This window comes from Lucilia sericata, unplaced genomic scaffold (assembly GCF_015586225.1).
Source record: "Lucilia sericata isolate MDLA Ls3-8-SP2 unplaced genomic scaffold, ASM1558622v1 Contig000199F_arrow, whole genome shotgun sequence".
Taxonomy (NCBI): domain Eukaryota; kingdom Metazoa; phylum Arthropoda; class Insecta; order Diptera; family Calliphoridae; genus Lucilia; species Lucilia sericata.
In genome coordinates, this window is record NW_023994227.1 from 444,697 (window position 1) to 459,128 (window position 14,432).

General features: G+C 28.7%; 2 protein-coding genes across 3 annotated transcripts; one reads left to right on the forward strand and one right to left on the reverse strand.

Moving 5' to 3' along the window:
- Positions 1-1,110: 1,110 nt before the first annotated feature.
- Positions 1,111-12,382, reverse strand: LOC119601910 (4-hydroxybutyrate coenzyme A transferase). 2 transcript variants are annotated; one of them, XM_037953152.1, is made up of 6 exons: positions 12,228-12,382; positions 11,866-12,049; positions 2,509-2,901; positions 2,036-2,440; positions 1,704-1,970; positions 1,111-1,627 (listed from the first exon to the last, which is right to left on the reverse strand). In XM_037953152.1, exons 2-6 carry the CDS (start codon positions 12,035-12,037, stop codon positions 1,440-1,442), a joined length of 1,425 nt encoding a protein of 474 aa, XP_037809080.1. In that variant the 5' UTR covers positions 12,038-12,049; positions 12,228-12,382; the 3' UTR covers positions 1,111-1,439. The 2 variants fall into 2 exon arrangements, with proteins under 2 accessions (XP_037809080.1, XP_037809081.1); XM_037953153.1 differs by having other exon boundaries at positions 11,866-12,044; positions 12,228-12,380.
- LOC119601911 (single-stranded DNA-binding protein, mitochondrial) lies at positions 3,543-4,510 on the forward strand. The gene is made up of 4 exons (XM_037953154.1): positions 3,543-3,702; positions 3,772-3,856; positions 3,927-4,035; positions 4,103-4,510. Exons 1-4 carry the CDS (start codon positions 3,664-3,666, stop codon positions 4,320-4,322), a joined length of 453 nt encoding a protein of 150 aa, XP_037809082.1. The 5' UTR covers positions 3,543-3,663; the 3' UTR covers positions 4,323-4,510.
- Positions 12,383-14,432: the final 2,050 nt, after the last annotated feature.

Genomic DNA, 14,432 nt, shown 5'->3' on the forward strand with positions numbered 1-14,432 from the left:
AGACTAGACTATAGTCTAGACTATAGATTACACTATAGACTCGACTATAGATTACACTATAGACTCGACTATAGATTATACTATAGACTAGACTATGTGGCCTCCGGTATATTATAAACTGGGCTATAGACTAGACTGTGACAACGATTATCCAATTTATATATTTACTAGGGTATTCAAACGATTAATCGTCGATCGGTTAATCGATGAATTTTTGTCGATTAATCGTTCGAATAAATTAAAAATGCCAAATTGCGAATAACGAATAAACCGATTAATGGCTTTTGAGCTCATTATTATGCATAATATAGATGTATCTCGATGAAAGTTCGCACAACTAAGTTTTATACAAGCCTTTATTAATTACCTTGCCGAATTTCGAAATGATCGGACTTCATTTGACCCTAGCCCCCATACAAAGCCCCCTTCAGAAAGGTAATATCCAGAGGATTTTACAGGAGAATAAATAATTTCTAATATTTGAAAAATAATAATTAAAAAAATTACATAGAATTGAACACAAAATAATTGAAAAATTATCATTTTCTTGATTGTAAGAAAAAAAAAATATTGTAAAAACAATAAAATTACTAACCATTTTACTTTTATTCGATTAACAGAATAATTTTGAATTATCCGATTATTAACCGGCTAACATAAAACCTCAAATAATTATTTGTCGAATAAACCGAATAATCCAAAAACCCGAATAATTAAATACCCTAATATTTAGTACATATTTTGTAATAATTTAGAAATGCAAAATCTCTTTGATATCAGTATTATCTTCGGATTAAAATCAATCAATTGCTTTATTTAAAATTAATACTCTTCAGCACTGCCAAATCTAAAAATAAACTCTTTTCTTTATATAGGAATGGTTTTTTATTAATATTTATTTTTATTCACTTTAAATTTTTGGTATATCCTGAATAAACGCATTACAGTTTTTTTTATTTTTAAATTCTATTTTATAAAATATAAATTATAAGATTATACAAATTATTAAAAAATCTACAAACGAATTTTTTTTTTGCTAATATGCAACCATTTCAAACAAAATTTATAAAAATGTATTTTTCATTTCTTATTTTCTCTTAATATTTTTTCTCAAAAAGGCCGATCATCGTTAATGCTTGACTTAAAACATATAACAATTGAATAGGAGAAGTAGGCATATGTATATCCAAGGAGCTGGTAGTGTGGTGTTGTTAGTTTAGTTGGTGTTTTATAGCAGCATTGTTTGTTGTATGTAAAAGTCTAGAGGTGTCATAAAGAATATAACGCACTTAATTAAAACTTAAGACGATTGATCGTATTTTTCACTTTTTTTGTTTTCGTTTTTCTATTCAAAATGCATATATGCAAGTCAATCTTAATGCAATAAGGTATAATAGGTGATGTGTGCTAAACAAAAATGTTACGAACAATTAAATTGTTTAACATTTTGAAGGCATAACCTTCAAACGTTCAAAGGCAGCCTTTTCCAAAGCTTCACGATGTTTGGGTTCAGCAATTTGTATAAGTTCATAAGCACGTTGACGCATATTCTTGCCAAACAATGAGGCAATACCATGTTCAGTGACCACATAGTGGACATGGGCACGGGAGGTAACAACACCAGCACCTATAGTAAACAAACAAAAAAATTTAATCATTAATAAAGTTTTAGTTAGAATCTAATTTAAAGTATTTCAACTTACCAGTCTTGAGAGTGGGTACAATTTTACTTTCACCCTTGTTGGTGACCGAGGGCATGGCAATAATTGGTACACCTTTACCATCCAAACCTTCAGCAGCACCTCTAATGAAATCAACTTGACCACCGAAACCAGAGAAGAAACGTGTACCGATAGAGTCAGAGCAAACTTGACCAGTCAAATCGACTTCAATGCAAGAGTTAATGGCAGTCATGCGGGGTTGTTGCTTAATTACACTAGTGTTATTTACATAATCGATGGCATACATTTCTAAGGGAAAATATTAAAAATTAACAGCTTTAAATACGTTTGGTTTTATTTTAAAAACCACTTACCAATGAAAGGATTATCATTGACGAAATCATACAAAGCTTGGTTACCAATCAAGAAAGAACCAACAATACGACCTTGATGCATTTTCTTCATGCGATTGGTAACAGCACCGGCCTTAACTAAATCGACAACACCGTTGGCAAACATTTCCGAGTGGATACCCAAATCCTTGTGGTTGTGTAGTTGAGACAAAACAGCATCAGGAATGCTACCAATACCCATTTGCAAAGTGGCACCATCATGTACTAAATTCTCGGCAATCAATTTACCAATTTTAGCTTCAACTTCACTGGGTCCTTTGCCACCATGTTGGGGCAGAGGAGTATCAACTTCAATCATGGCATCGAAATGAGACATGTGAATGGGAGCATCACCAAAGGTACGAGGCATTTGCTTATTCACTTGAGCTAAAGAGAGTTAAATTGAGAAACGTTAAAATAACTAGAAATATGTTTTTTTTCTTTGTGTCACATACCAACAATTTTCTTTGAATGCAAGAGAGCAGCTCTAACACAATCCACACTGGTACCCAATGAACAGTAGCCATGACGATCTGGTGGCGATACATGCACTAAGGCAACATCGGGTTGTACAATTTTACGATAGAACAATTGTGGAATTTCATGCAAGAAAATCGAAAAGTTATCACCACGTCCCTCGGCTACAGCCTTACGTACATTGCCACCCATAAAGAAGGAATTGGAACGGAAATGTTTCTCATTTTCGGGTAAAGTATAGGCGGCTGGACCTTCAGTGTGCATATGGCATACGGTAACATCTTCTAAATTGCACTTCTTACCATGTTCAACCATGGCACTAATAAGAGCATTGGGTGTGGCAGCAGCACCAGAACAGAAAACGGTGTCACCTGTTTAGAATAAAATGTAATAAAAACGTGAGTAAATTGTTTTTGTTTACGATTTATTTTATTTAGTTTACAGTGCCAATTGTCTAATTTTAGTTATCAATCAGACACTAGTTGTTTATCTAAAATTTCCCTTTTAATTTGTTTTATTTTGCCAAATTCTATAGTAATTTATTTTAAGCATTTTTTTTTTTTACTTTAAAATGTTTTAATTTTTAATCTAATGATTTTGACTAAGACTATTTTTATTTCGTTCACCTTCGTGAGAAGGTCAGTTTGTTATCCCCTTTCTAATTTCTATCATTAATGGTTGATCTTTTACATAGAATCCTATCTAACGAAGTAAGTTTTTATAGATACATTATTGTCCTATAGACTAGACTATAGGAACTGGCTATAGTCCAGACTAAATGGAAAATGTAAATATCGTTTAAATTTATAAAATAGTCTAAAAATTTCCAATAACAAATTTCGTCTAGTAGAGGACTTGAAAAAATTAGCAGATACAAAAACCTTTAACTTCACATATCACATAACTGCCCTCTAGCGGTTAGTAGTAACATAAACACTATGGCAACTTTCTTTTAATGGAATTGTCATACTGGAAAAACGACTGAGAAAACTCTACACGTTCTGCAAAAACAGCTGAGCTGATAATTCAGCTGTCATTTAATAAATTGCGCGTGTGTTCTTTGCATTAAAATTAAGCTTTTTTGCGTTTATTGCTGTAAAATTCCATATTTTGTTTAAAATAAAACATTAAAAATGACTTCTGTACTATTAAAACAAGCTAAAATGGGATTTGTAAGTATTAAATAAAAAATTATAGGAAAGTAAATAAAATGCTGAAAGAAAATCATGTTTTTTGTGCAGATGAGACCAATGGTCAGCAATATTTTGCGTTGTGCAGATAGCCGGCTTTATGCCAGTGATGCGCCACCTTCACGTACCGAAAAAAGTAAGTTTATTAACAAAATTGTGTAATAAAATAATTTGAAAATAAATTAACTTTGTGTTACACAATCAAGCTGTCAATACGGTGTCTTTGTTGGGTCGTGTAGGAGCCGATCCACAATTGCGCGGCAATACAGCACATCCGGTGGTGACATTTTCCCTAGCAACTCATACTAACTACAAGTGAGTTCTATTTAACAATATATTTAATTTACATACGAAATTGATTTAAATCGGTTTTCCTTTATAGATATGAAAACGGTGATTGGGCCCAGCGCACAGACTGGCATCGTGTTGTTGTCTTTAAGCCCAATTTACGCGATACTGTTATGGAGTATTTGAAGAAAGGCCAACGTGCTATGGTTCAGGGTAAAATCACTTATGGTGAGATAACCGATCAACAGGGTAATCAAAAACCCAGCTGCAGCATTATTGCCGAAGATGTGATTTTCTTCCGTGAATCATCTTAGACGTTTTTCGTTTTCATTATTACATTTGGTTATTGTTAAACTCGTATCTTTAAGTTTAAAAACTGTTAATACTTTTCCTTTTTGATCATTCATATTTTTATAACAATTCATTAATTTCATGCCAATTAACATTAAATTTCATTAAAAAAAAACATGTAAATTACATATTAAATATGTAATAAATAAAACACAAATACCTATTACTAATGAGAATACAAAATACAGAAGTTTATATAACATGTAAGTAAATAGTAGCCTTTAATTTGCCCTTTTGTGTATAAAAATGCAAAATAAATTGTTTGATTCGTCTTCTAAGTCTGAGTCAATTATGATGAATATTAAAGACAAATGTTTAAATTTTGAAACGTAATTAGAAACGATATCGCTTAAAGTTTTTAGGAAAAGTTTTGCTTTAAAAACTGTTTCTTTATCTTGGGACTTTCCTTTGATATTCGTTTTTAATATCTGAACTATTTTTCACTATTTTACATTCAATCTATAAATTAAGTACTTATTTACTAGATTTTTCTCTAAAAATCTTTAACCTAAAAATCCTAGTTTCTTTCCAAAAATATAAATAAGTCTTTTATGCTTATGTTTACAGCATTTAAATCTACTTGTCTACAGACTAGAGAAGAGACTAGTCTGTAGTCTAGTCGAAAGTATAGTCTAAAGACTAGAGAAAATACTATTCTGTATACTAGAGAGAGAACACACTAGTCTATAGGCTAAGGAAAAGACTAATCTATAGACTAGAGGAAAGACTAGTCTATAGAATACAGAAAATACTAGTCTGTATACTAGGGAAAAGACTGCTCTATAGACTAGAGAAGATACTAATCTACAGATTAGAGAAAATACCAGTTTATAGATTAGAGAAACAACTTATTTATAGACAACAGATTAGAGAAAAGACTAGTCTGTAGATTAGAGCAAAAACTTGTCTGTAGACTAGAGCAATGACTAGTCTACAGACTAGATCGAATATTAGTCTACAGACTAGAGTGAATACTAGTCTATAGACTAGAGCAAAGACTAGTCTAAAGACTAGAGCAAAGACTAGTCTAAAGACTAGAGCAAAGACTAGTCTATAAACTGGATAAATGCTAGTCTATAGACTAGACAAAAAACTAGTCTAGACTGATGAAAATACTAGACTTGAGATTCTATAGATTATAAAAAAGATAAGTCTATAGACTCTGGAAAATGCTAGTTTATAGACTAGAGCTATTACTAGTCTATAAACTAGAGAAGAGACTAGTCTATAGACTAGAGAAAAGATTCTATAGATTATAAAAAAGATAAGTCTATAGACCCTGGAAAATGCTAGTTTATAGACTAAAGCCATTACTAGTCTATAAACTAGTGATGAGACTAGTCTATAGACTAGAGATGAGACTAGTCTATAGACTAGAGAAAAGACTAGTCTTTAGTTTAGAAAATACACTATTTCATAGTCTAGACAATAGGCTAGTTCATAAACTAATCAATAGACTAGTCTATAGAAAAGACTAGATAATAGACCAGCCTAAAGACAAGACAGTAGACTAGCCTATAGATTATAGACTAGGCTAACAGAAAAGTTATTGGATTTGCACATAGTCTAACAAATTTAGAACTAGTAAGTACGCTTTTTTTTAGAACTAGTAAGTACACTTTCTGTAGATGTTTATTTTCTTCTAAAGTATTTTTTAAATAGTTTCCTTTTTAAGTTTAAATAAATTATTATCAATTTTAAATTAACTAAACTATGAAACAAATGATAAAGTTCTTATACTTTTAAATCTCTGAAAATGTATGAAAATTTTAAAATTTCAAAGCACGCATATTTTAAACTAGATATATCTATGTTTGTTTTTGCCTAGATGACTTTACAAATTTTATTCTACTATACTATATTTAGCTGCTATTATTTAAGACACGCCCACGTGACCGCACGTTTCAAATAAAACACAATTTCAGTGTGTGACGTTTAATTATGAAAGATTTTAAGAAATAATATTTTAACAAGTTAAAAGATATATATTATTATTAGCACAAACACAAAGTATGCAAAAGATAAAGAAATATTGAAAAGAAAATTAACAATATATACTAATAAAAAATTCAAACAGCCACAAATAAATTACGTAAATAATAAAGTTAAATATTTAAAACAAGAGAGTAAAGAGACTTAAAGATGAGATGAACGAAATAATTGTTGAAATTTCTTTTTTTTTTTATGGTATTAGAGGTTTTTTTCAATAGGTGCATTAACCCAATAAAAGTAAATTAAACTCAAGGTTTTTAAATTGTTATAGAAATGAGGATATTAGAAATACATACATAAGTGCATGCAAGGGCAAATAACGGCTGGCTTTTTTGGTTATTGCAAAGCTTTTAAAATTAAACGAAACGAAACGATTGTGAGTAATATTAATTAATTTACAAATAAATAAATATACCGGCATTTCCCTACGAAATAAACGTATTTCTTTCTTACTTTTAATTACTACTTGTCAACTAATTTTATGAATGAAAATATTTACTTTAGCTAAATTTCGAGTATACAATCAAATTGACGTAGTTTAGTGCAATAACAAGAAGCACTTGAAAAATCTCAATTGAACAAATCGAGCAGTAGGCCTAATCAAGCAGCACAATATGGGCTTGGCCGATTATGAATTTTTATCGCTTTCTTTGTTGTCAGTTTTGTAAATTCTTTTATTATTTTTTTTTTTCAATTTGATAGATGATAAATAAATATATAGAGAATATATTTGTATAGCGTTGATATATTTATATTTGTTCAAATATTTACAAAGCAAAAATTCGTCATAAAATTTGTTAGTTAATATCAAAAAATTTTTCTTTGAAAAGGCTAATTACAACAAAATATCAAATTACATTATTTAATTATAAAACTTAATTACAACTCATAAAAAAATATCAGAAAATCTGTTTATTATGTTTATTTAAACAAAATTTTTATTTAAACAATTCATTAGTCGATTAATCGTTAGATTTCGTTAATTGAAAACACTAGATTTTGTTTAGCGCAAAATTAGTATTGTTCACACAATGTATTATCAGTAGATAAAAAATGTTGTCAACATTTGTTTATTTATAGTTTAAAAAGAAAACCAATGAGCTTTTAAAAACAGCTAAGAATAATGTTAAACAAGTGCCAAACAATAGTATTATTTAAATACTAAATTTACACAAAATTTTCATACAATGTTTAAAAAGAGAAATATTGCAAAATGTATTTAACAAACAAGAAAAAATTGTACAATTGTTTAATGAAGTTTACCAGAAAATGAAATGAATTAGTTTGATAATTTTAAAGTATAAAAATTCTAGATCCTTAAAAATAGCTGAGGCACGTATCTATTAAAATTAATTTTATGAAGATCCCAGAAATCTTCAGGATCCAACACTTGAATAATTCTATCAGATATACTTTCAAGAAGTTTGCTATTGAAAATTATGAATATCAGTTCCTCAGTAACGGAGATATGAGCCAAATTCCGAAACAAAATATTGTCAAAAATTTGAAACACAATGAAAACAACATGCAGTTTTATTGTCATATGTTTTTCTGAAAACCGTTCTGAAAGCAATTCTTTCACCATTGAATTAACCATTTTTGGGAATATTTTAGTGTACTTTTTGAGAAAAGTTTTAGAACTGGTCTGATTTTTCGTTTGAAATTGTCGAGATTGGAATTCTAAAGTATTGGTTTCTAAATCACAACAATGTTTAAGAGAAGACATCTCTTATTCTAAGGATGCTATTTAAGAATCTGAATTGTTTCTTTTTTGTACTAGTTCTAGAATTATTTATTGATGTATAAACTATAAAATCTTTTCTTCTCTTAATCTTAACTCTTTAAAACTATTTATGTAGTTTTCAATGTCAAGTTTTTTTCTCAATGTTAAAGAGGAATTCTAATATAGATTATTTAAAATTAAACTTGAAATTTTATCATAAATTTTGCAAATTTTTCATAAACATCTGCGTGACGTTCAAAATACATATGTATTTTTTTTCTTTTTTCAACTTTTGTTAATATAAATGATCTTAGTTGTTAGTACTAGTTATTAGCATTAAATAAATAGAAACATTTGACAAATAATTATATCATAACAATGTATTTTCCTCACACGTTAATTTATTAAAAAGGTGTAAATTATAGCACAATTATTTACACATATTTTCTGGCAATTTATTTTAAATAAACATTGCTGATCATTTAAATACTGCTAGAATAAGAAGGATTAATTTCAGCTTAAAAAATATTAAAAAATTGAGTGATTGGTACAATTTGTAGCGATTTCTGAAAGAGTTTTTATATGAAAATAACTCGCCCACTTTTCCTATCAATAGAAATTGTGCTTTATTTAGATTTGGCCTTTTGTTTCATGAGCTTTGCATATAACGAATTTTATCATTGATTAACTGGAAAAGTAGATTTTATGTCATTTTATGATAGATAATGTTTTTTTAGTAATAAAAGTATCAGTTATTTGGGTTATTTATGAAAGCGGTAGTGTATCTAATATTCAATACAATTTTACGGCTTGTATACAACAGATACTATATAGGATAGCCATTACGCTATATGATAAGGGAAAGAAACAAATTAACATTTATGTGTTCCGTAAAACCACCGTGACAAAATCACAAATAGAAATGTTGTGAGAATTTTAATAAATTTTCATTAAATGTTTTAAATATGGCATTAATCACAATCGAAATCTTATAGTTTGACAATTTCCAAAGACCTTCACAAAATTTTAACACAATTCTTCCATTCGAAAGCTTGCCACACTTTTAAAATCCATAAAAAATCATCGCGCGATTTAAAGAATGCCATAAAAACCGTTTTAGAATTTTGGTTGCAAATAATATGACATTTCTTATCATTTTCTAAAGATTAAATTCCAGTTTAGCATGCTTAATTTAAAATCACCTTATGGTGATTAAAAAATAACAACAAAGAAAAACAAATTAATTTGTTGTCCCCTCCTCTTAATCGTTCATAACAATTAAGAAATAATGCTGGCTTTTAAAAACAAATTAATTCATGAGATGCTTCTTTTTCTATTTCTATTAGATAATTTCTGTTTAGTTGAAAATATATCTGTTTGGCAAAGAGAGAACTAAATTTTCAATTTGTTGGTGTTTTTTTTTTTCGTATTTGTTAATAAAAGTTAAGTAGAAAAAAAGCCGGTTCGAAGAATAATGACATGAACAGAGATTTAAAAGAATTATAAGATTCTATTTTCAAATAGAAAGAACCAGTTCTTTCAGCAATGATTTCTGTTTAAAATTATCAGCTTTGCAATTTAGAAACATAAAATGCACTCGTTTTAAAATTTCTTATTTTAGAATAAATATTAAATTACTCTCTGCTATATTTTTAAACCATTTTTAAACTCAACAAATAACATGTTCTACTTGAAAAATATGCATATTTGATATTAAATATGAGGAAATCTAAATTCAATAGACATTTAATAAAACTTAAAGCAAATTGTTTAATAAATTAATTCAAATCAAATAAAAGCACAAACGTTTTAGTGTTACATATATAGCGTTCCCCTATTATTCCCCCTTTAGACATACGTGCGGTGTTAGTTTTTATTTTATTTAAATGTGTGGTTGTTTAAGAATCTGTGTCTATTTATTTTATATGTATGTAGAAAGGTACAAAGATCAAATTATATACTTTTTATTTTACATTTTAAACATAAACAGAGGGACACTATAGTTGGCAAAATAAACTATATAATTATTATTACTTTTTTATAAATTGAATATTACTTTATGTTAGAATTAGTTTAAACATAAAAGTCGCTCTTTAAATTTTAACATTTTTCCTTGTATACTTTTTTGAAAATTTTAAAATTCGAATTCAGTAGATCTCTAATTTTTCATAATTTTAAATACTCTTGCATTATATAAATTGTTTCTTTTGTCCAAAAATCAAAATCCAATGTTCGAATTGTCGTCATTAAAAATAAATCTTATATAATTGGAAAGAGAAAATAATGGAAAAAAAATAAAGGAAGAAGCTGAACTTTAAAAAAAGACTTTTGAAAAAAGATAAGAAAGCTGAAAAAGAAAATAAAAGACTTTTTAAAAAAATATCAACGATATTTAACTTGAGCCAACCAAAAGCGAAAAGGAACGAGCTCGAAATGCGACAACTATCTACTATCTATCTATCTATCTATCTATCTATCTATCTATCTATCTATCTATCTATCTATCTATCTATCTATCTATCTATCTATCTATCTATCTATCTATCTATCTATCTATCTATCTATCTATCTATCTATCTATCTATCTATCTATCTATCTAACTATCTATCTATCTATCTATCTATCTATCTATCTATCTATCTATCTATCTATCTATCTATCTATCTATCTATCTATCTATCTATCTATCTATCTAACTATCTATCTATCTATCTATCTATCTATCTATCTATCTATCTATCTATCTATCTATCTATCTATCTATCTATCTATCTATCTATCTATCTATCTAACTATCTATCTATCTATCTATCTATCTATCTATCTATCTATCTATCTATCTATCTATCTATCTATCTATCTATCTATCTATCTATCTATCTATCTATCTATCTATCTATCTATCTATCTATCTAGTACACAGCCCGTATCGATTGTAGAGTGATCTTGTAATTTTATTGCTGTGTTGTTCCCCGTCTTCGCTTTTGTTTCCCTAAAAAGGCACGAAACTGTGTGTAGTAGTGGCATGTGTGTGTATTATTTCAATGTTGTTTTTGCATACGTATTAATAAATTTAATAACAACACAAATTGATAGATGTCATGTACTTGTGATTGTTGTTGTTCTTATTATCTCTCCTTATAAATATGCAAGTACTTAACGATACATACAAACAAAGTACACAGAACTATAAATTGTAACAAACTTTTGTTATGGTTATAAACAAGTAAAAGAAAACAACGGATTTTAAAAACATTTTTTATAAAAATGTCAAAATTTTTATAAAATATTCAAAAATATAAAGTAAGCTCTATTGCAAATGACGCAAACAAATGCAACTCTGCTAAAAACAATAACAATTGTTATTGTTAACTTAAAAATTACATTCTTATCACTGAGCCGTCACCCTCTACCTCACCCCCTTTTGGGTTTCATTAAAATATAGCGAAGACAACAAAATAAATGCACTTAGCATATAAATAATACCGGTTAATTTGTACATATTTAATTTAATTGAATGCATTTAGTTACTTAATAGAATAAACCATAGCAAAATAAAAAATTCATTAAAAAAGAAAATCTTTTGTCACAACTAAAAACCCAGTAGTAGTAGTATGAGTTACATAACCACTTAATATCAAACTGTATGTACACAGTTCTGCTGTTGTTTTTAGACATTTAACGTCATTAATTTTTCCCATTCTAATTTCGGATTTTTTTGGAACAAATTTCCTTTAGCTGGTGACCTAATAACTAATTTACTTTTGTAAAAAATAAAGAAAACACTCACCAGATTGAATACATTGTACTGCTTCCTCGGGTGTTACATTTGGCGGTTTACGATTCAAGGGATGTGAGATTTCATTGGCATAAGTGAAGTAGTTATTGAGGCCAGCGACCATGGGTTGTCTTCCGCCGCCAACGACAACACGTCTTAGATTTTTAGCCAACATAGATGCCATGCTTAAACTGCTCTAAATATTTATTATAGATTTTTTTCGTATATAAAATTGAAATATTTTAATTAATTTTTTTATGCATGAAAACTTTAGGTTTTGCTAGTTTGTACTTTTGTCAAATTAGTAATTTATTTTTTATTGGTTTAGCAAAATTGTTTTTGGTTTTTTATTATTGCCTTCATTTATTACTAACCGTTTTAGTTAACGCAAATTATTTTCTTTTGTTTAGCACACTCCTCCTTTCAAAAGTTAAATTTGGACTGATTTGTTTAACTCAAAACGTAATTATTAATTTTTTTATAAATTTGCGTCTGGAGCAGAGCCCTGCGCCGACAAATATTAACGGCGGCGGCGACTGACACTAAATATGTCGGCGGCATCTTAAAATCGACTGTAAGCCGGCTAAGTTTTCAACTACGTTTAGTTTTTAATTTTTCAACGATTTTAAATAAAAACGGAATCCGATAGATCAGAAAGTAGGATTTTGGAAGCAAATATATTGTTTATAACAACAAAACAGAGCAAACTCAAAAGTTGCATGAGAAATTATGCAGGGATGAATAAAAAATTCTTAAAAATTAAAAACAAATCCTTTCTCCAAGTTTTACTAGGATCTGCCGATATTTAATCCTATCTTCCATATAAAACATCTTGCAGAAAATCAGTTTCTAAAAAATTTTGCATTAAGAAAATGATCAATAACGTAAAAACAAAGATATTTTATTTGTTTTTTTACTAGCTATACCCAGTGTGCTGTGCTACCCTAAAAGCAATATAAATAAGAAACCTACTTAACAATTTTGATGATTCTAACTACAATGGTTTTCCAGATATACAATTTGTTACATATGGGAGATTCCACGCAAATTATTGCAATTTCGCCAATTATTCCGAACGTTAATTAAGATTTTAATTTAATCTATGAAAAATTTGAATAATCTAATAGTTTCCAGATATACAAAATTTTGTATTTAATTCATATGGGAAGTGCCAAGCCCCCCATTGAAAGTCCGCCCGTTATTCTCTAAATGTTCTTCAGTAAAATTTGAAGATTCTAGCTCTAATAGTTTCTCAGATATACGAATTTTTCTATTTAATTCATATGGGAGCTCCAAGCCCCCCAGATGAAAGTCCGCCCTTTTTTCCCCAAAATGTTCAGATAAATATTAAAGTTGTTCGTGCAAAATTTGAAGAATTTAGTTATATTAGTTTCCCAGATAAACGAATTTTTGTATTTAATTCATATGGGAGGTTCCGCTCCCCTCATTGGTAGTTCCCCAGTTTATTACCCAAAATGTTTACATGGATGTTAAAGTTCTTCCAGAACAACATCATTTAAAGGGATCACAAAGAGATTGAAAAATATTCCAAAAGTTTCACTTTGAAAACATTATTAGAATGTATGAAAACTCGCTACTCTAAAGGAAGACTATTCCTATTTTAGTAGTATTTTATGATTAAAATAAGTAAAATGTGGAATTGGATCAATAATATATATAATTTAAAGTATTTTTTTTTTTAATTCTACCATAATTCTATCATAATGATAACTTTTGGAATGATGTATTAGCTATAAACTGATTTTCTGTAAGAGGGTTATATTGGCGGACCGATCCTCATAATTTTATTTTTCATAAATGTGGGTTTCGTTTCCTAAAAATGTTTATTTCGTCGACATCGACATTTGAAAGCCATTTATGTGCGTTTAAGTCATTTTCTGAAGAAGATTTCATTACATATTTTCGTATAATCTATATAAAAAGTACCAAAAATAGGTACAATTTTCACCCCTTAAACGTCCGAATATCCAAAAAGTACTAAATTTATATTTTTATTTGTTCCTCAAGTTATGAAGGATTCAAAAATATTTTTTGAATGTTCTCTGGTTTAAAAGATACATGGGGTGCAAAAGAAGCACCAAATTACAGTTTCTACCCGTTAATTCCCCAAAGGGGTCGAATTTGAAAAAAGTACCAGACACCTGCCCGCTTATTTTTTAAATGAACGACGATAAGCTTTAAACTGTTTTTGTATCTTTTATAGTTTAGGAGATATGAGGTTACCGAATTTACCCGTTTTTACCATTTTTAACCCCCTAATCATTCGAATTTCCAAAAATCCCGTCTAAGTGGATCTATTTGGTGGGAGACCAACCTCTTGTCTAAATTTCAGCTCTTTAGCTAAAACCGTTTAGGCTCTACGATGATGAATCAGTCAGTCAGTCAGTAACGTTAGAATTTTATATATGTATTATGTATATAGATTTCGTGCATTGAATTATACTGTAAAAACATTGTAATGTTCGACTTGAATTCAAGTTTCGTTTTCACTGGAGAATGCTATTGAATTAAAGTGTATTTCAACACTTGAAATTTGAATGTTTGACTGGAATTAAACT